Source organism: Tupaia chinensis, unplaced genomic scaffold (genome assembly GCF_000334495.1).
Source record: "Tupaia chinensis unplaced genomic scaffold, TupChi_1.0 Scaffold000567_1, whole genome shotgun sequence".
In the NCBI taxonomy this organism is placed as follows: Eukaryota; Metazoa; Chordata; class Mammalia; order Scandentia; family Tupaiidae; genus Tupaia; species Tupaia belangeri.
Genome location: NW_006160080.1, coordinates 1,010,664 through 1,013,833, shown reverse-complemented (window position 1 = coordinate 1,013,833; position 3,170 = coordinate 1,010,664). Strand labels below are relative to the sequence as shown.

Genomic DNA, 3,170 nt, shown 5'->3' with positions numbered 1-3,170 from the left:
TCTCTCTCACACACACACACACACACACACACACACACACACACACAGGCACATGCTCACCTGACTTCTATTCAACCTAAGGGCTCCGCTTCTGGGATATTGCCTCCCCACAGCCCTTCCCTGATGTCATGTCTCCTTTGCTTTCCTTGCGTCCAGTTCTTGGTCACATATGGCACCTAGTTACTTGGCAGCATTCCCTGCTTTTTAAAATTTTATTATTGTGTATTTATTTATTGTAATTTGACCAGAGAGGATCAGAGCGAGAGATAGAGAGAGCGAGTGAGAGAAAGTGAGGAAGCAAGCCACCAGGTCTGGTACTTGAACCATGGTCGACAATGTGGGAGTCCAGCACCTTTAACCACCACGCCATCTGCCGGCCCTGCATTCTCTGCTTTGCCCATCATAGCCATAATCACACTGTGGTGTGGAGGCCTGGTTATTTGGTTTTGTAATCTCGCTGGAAGATCCTAAGAGCCACAAGACAGGTTATGTTTTTGTTTTTTTAATTTTTGCTGTAGGGTATGAGCACTTGCCATAGAGAGAGTGAGAAATCACCCTCCAGGAGGATGGCCATGCCACAATTCCTTCTCTTCCATTTTCCTTTCGGGATTCTGGGCACACATGTACACATGCCCAGCATGTTATCCAAGCTACCAGATCCAGGACTTGAACCATGTAGTTGGGTATGTGGGATGAAGCTATTTAACCACCACACCACGAGCTGGCCCCAAATGATATTTTTCCATCCCCCGTGCCAAGTTAAGTTTTTATATAATAAGTAAACATTCAACAGTTGAGTCATAGTATTAGCTGGCTCTAATATCTTCAAATGTTCAGTTTTCTCAAATGTTCGTTTTATTTGTTGGCTATTTTTTAGTACATAGACTCCATTGACCTGGAGCAGAGCACCGAATCTGAGGACCCTGGGAAATTCCATGAAGCTTGGCGGAAGCTATGCAAAGCTGAGTGAGTACCGTGGACCATCCACACCAGATAGGATTCTGTGCTTTTCCCATAATGATCCAATTTACCCATTTTTATGCATTTTGTAAGGTTGTTTGGGGTACTTTGGGTCTTTGCAGGTGGTTGTGCTGCATTCACATGGCATTGCTTTGAAAGCAAGTTAATGTTGCATGTGCAGGGGAAAGGGGTTAATTTGGGGAGCATGGGGACACTGTGGCAGGAAAGTGCTAGTTCGGCTGAAAGATGCAGAGGTGGATTTTACCTGTACAGACTTAAAGTACAAGAGTGGCAGCCTTTCTCTCTTCATTATGTTTTCTTTTCCATATATTTTGATTTGGGGTTGATTCCAGAAAGAACTCTTGGGGGCAGCATTGTATCGTGAGGATAGCATGGGCTTCCTGGTTTTTCTCTGGAACTCTTCCTGTTCTTTTCAACTGAGGTTTGCCTGAAAGGCAATTTGTTTTCTAGCCAGGACATTTTCATAGTGTCCCTTTTTTTGTTGCTTTTAAATCTGCTATAGGGTGCATGTGCTCACTGGAGAGAGACAGAGAGAGAGAGCGAGAGAGGGAGGAAAGTGAGAAAGTATCCCTGGAGAGATGGCCATACTGCAGTCCCTTCTCCTCCACACTCCTCTTGGGATTTTGGGCATGCGCACACACTGGGTCTCGGACTTGAACTGCCTTAGTTGGCCATGTGGGATCCAGTTGCCTTAACCACCATGCCACTGGTTGGCCCTCAGCCAAGACATTTTCATTCCATATTTAATTAGCAATTGAAATCTTAAGCTGTTTTTAACAGCTTAACTCTTTGGTTATGTAAGAGATCTTAATGATCTTAACATTTTTATTATAGTGCTTTAAAAAGAAATGTAACATATTTTTATTGAGTCATCTTCAAATGCCATTCTTAATGAAACTGAATTTCTGAGTTACTATGTTCAGATGCCATAAAAACCTAGAAGAAAATGTATATTCAGGTGATTTGTGACAACTTGTTTCAACTTCTCCATAATGCTGGCAGGGCTTCAGTAAGGAAGTTCAGGATATGAAATCATGTAATCAGTTTTGAAAATAGACCTTGGGGTCAGCAGGCGACATGGTGGTTAAGGTCCGGATCCTACATGACTGGCCACACAATTCAAGTCCTGGTCCTGGCAGCTTGAAAAACATACCAGGCATGTGTGCATGCATGCTCAAAATCCTGAGAGGAGAATGGAGGAGAAGGGATCGCAGGGTTATTCCCCTGGGGGGTGATTTCCCATTTTCCTTCTCTGTCTGTCTCTCTGGCAAGTGCACATGCCCTATAGCAGAAACCTAAAAGAGAGAGAGAGAGAAAGACCTCAAAGCATATTCATTAGTGATTATGCCAAGCATTAGATTTAGGATCAGTAAGCATGAATGGCTCAAAACATAAGTTTTAAAAATAAAAATAATAGATGGTCAAATTTACCCTCATCTTCTATCGATTTCAGTGGTATTTTGGTACCTGGAGGCTTTGGAATCAGAGGAACATTGGGAAAACTGCAGGCGATTTCTTGGGCAAGGACAAAGAAGATTCCTTTTCTGGGTAAACTCATGTTTATTGACACTAACTATGAGGTTATTAGATTTCTTGCGTCTAGTAGGGGTAACAATAGTTTGTTATTCTGAAGATGTCAACTTGGATTTGAAAATTCAGGTGCCCAATAGTCTACTACAGACTATCCCGCAAACTATCAGACACGAAATAGTCAGCCAACTCTCCTGCAGGCCAGCTCTGGTTGGTGGCCTGCTTTTTGTGAGTGTGGCTTTCATGGCACACAGCCACATCTTGGTTATTTGTTGTCTATGGCTGCTTTTGTGGTACAGCAGCAGAGTTTAAGAGCCAGATTGCCTGTAAAGCTAAAAAGCTTTATGAGGGGGCTTCATGAGTGTTCATGGAAAAATGAAATGAAGGTATCAGAGTGTTTTTTGTGCAAACATATTTTGAAATCTGTTTTTCATAATACACACTTTTCATAAACTTTTTGTAGACCCTGTATACTATCTGAACTTTTAAAAAATCATTAATTTGGGAACCAGCAGTTAGCGTATTGGCTATGTTGCTGGACTCCCATGTAGTCGACCGCGGTTCGCGTCCCCGACCTGGTGGCTTAAAACTCACACTGGGTGCATGTGCGTGCATGCCCAAGATCCCAAGAGGAAAATGGAGGAGAAGGGATTGCGGCG

General features: G+C 43.0%; 1 protein-coding gene across 2 annotated transcripts in view; it reads left to right on the top strand.

Moving 5' to 3' along the window:
* The window catches only part of CTPS2 (CTP synthase 2), a 129,787-nt gene that overhangs the window by 32,172 nt on the left and 94,445 nt on the right, over positions 1-3,170 (top strand). For both annotated transcript variants that reach the window (XM_027775459.1, XM_027775458.1), the window contains exons 9-10: positions 878-966; positions 2,435-2,529. In XM_027775459.1, coding sequence (XP_027631260.1) covers positions 878-966; positions 2,435-2,529 — 184 coding nt within the window. The remainder of the gene's footprint in view (positions 1-877; positions 967-2,434; positions 2,530-3,170) is intronic.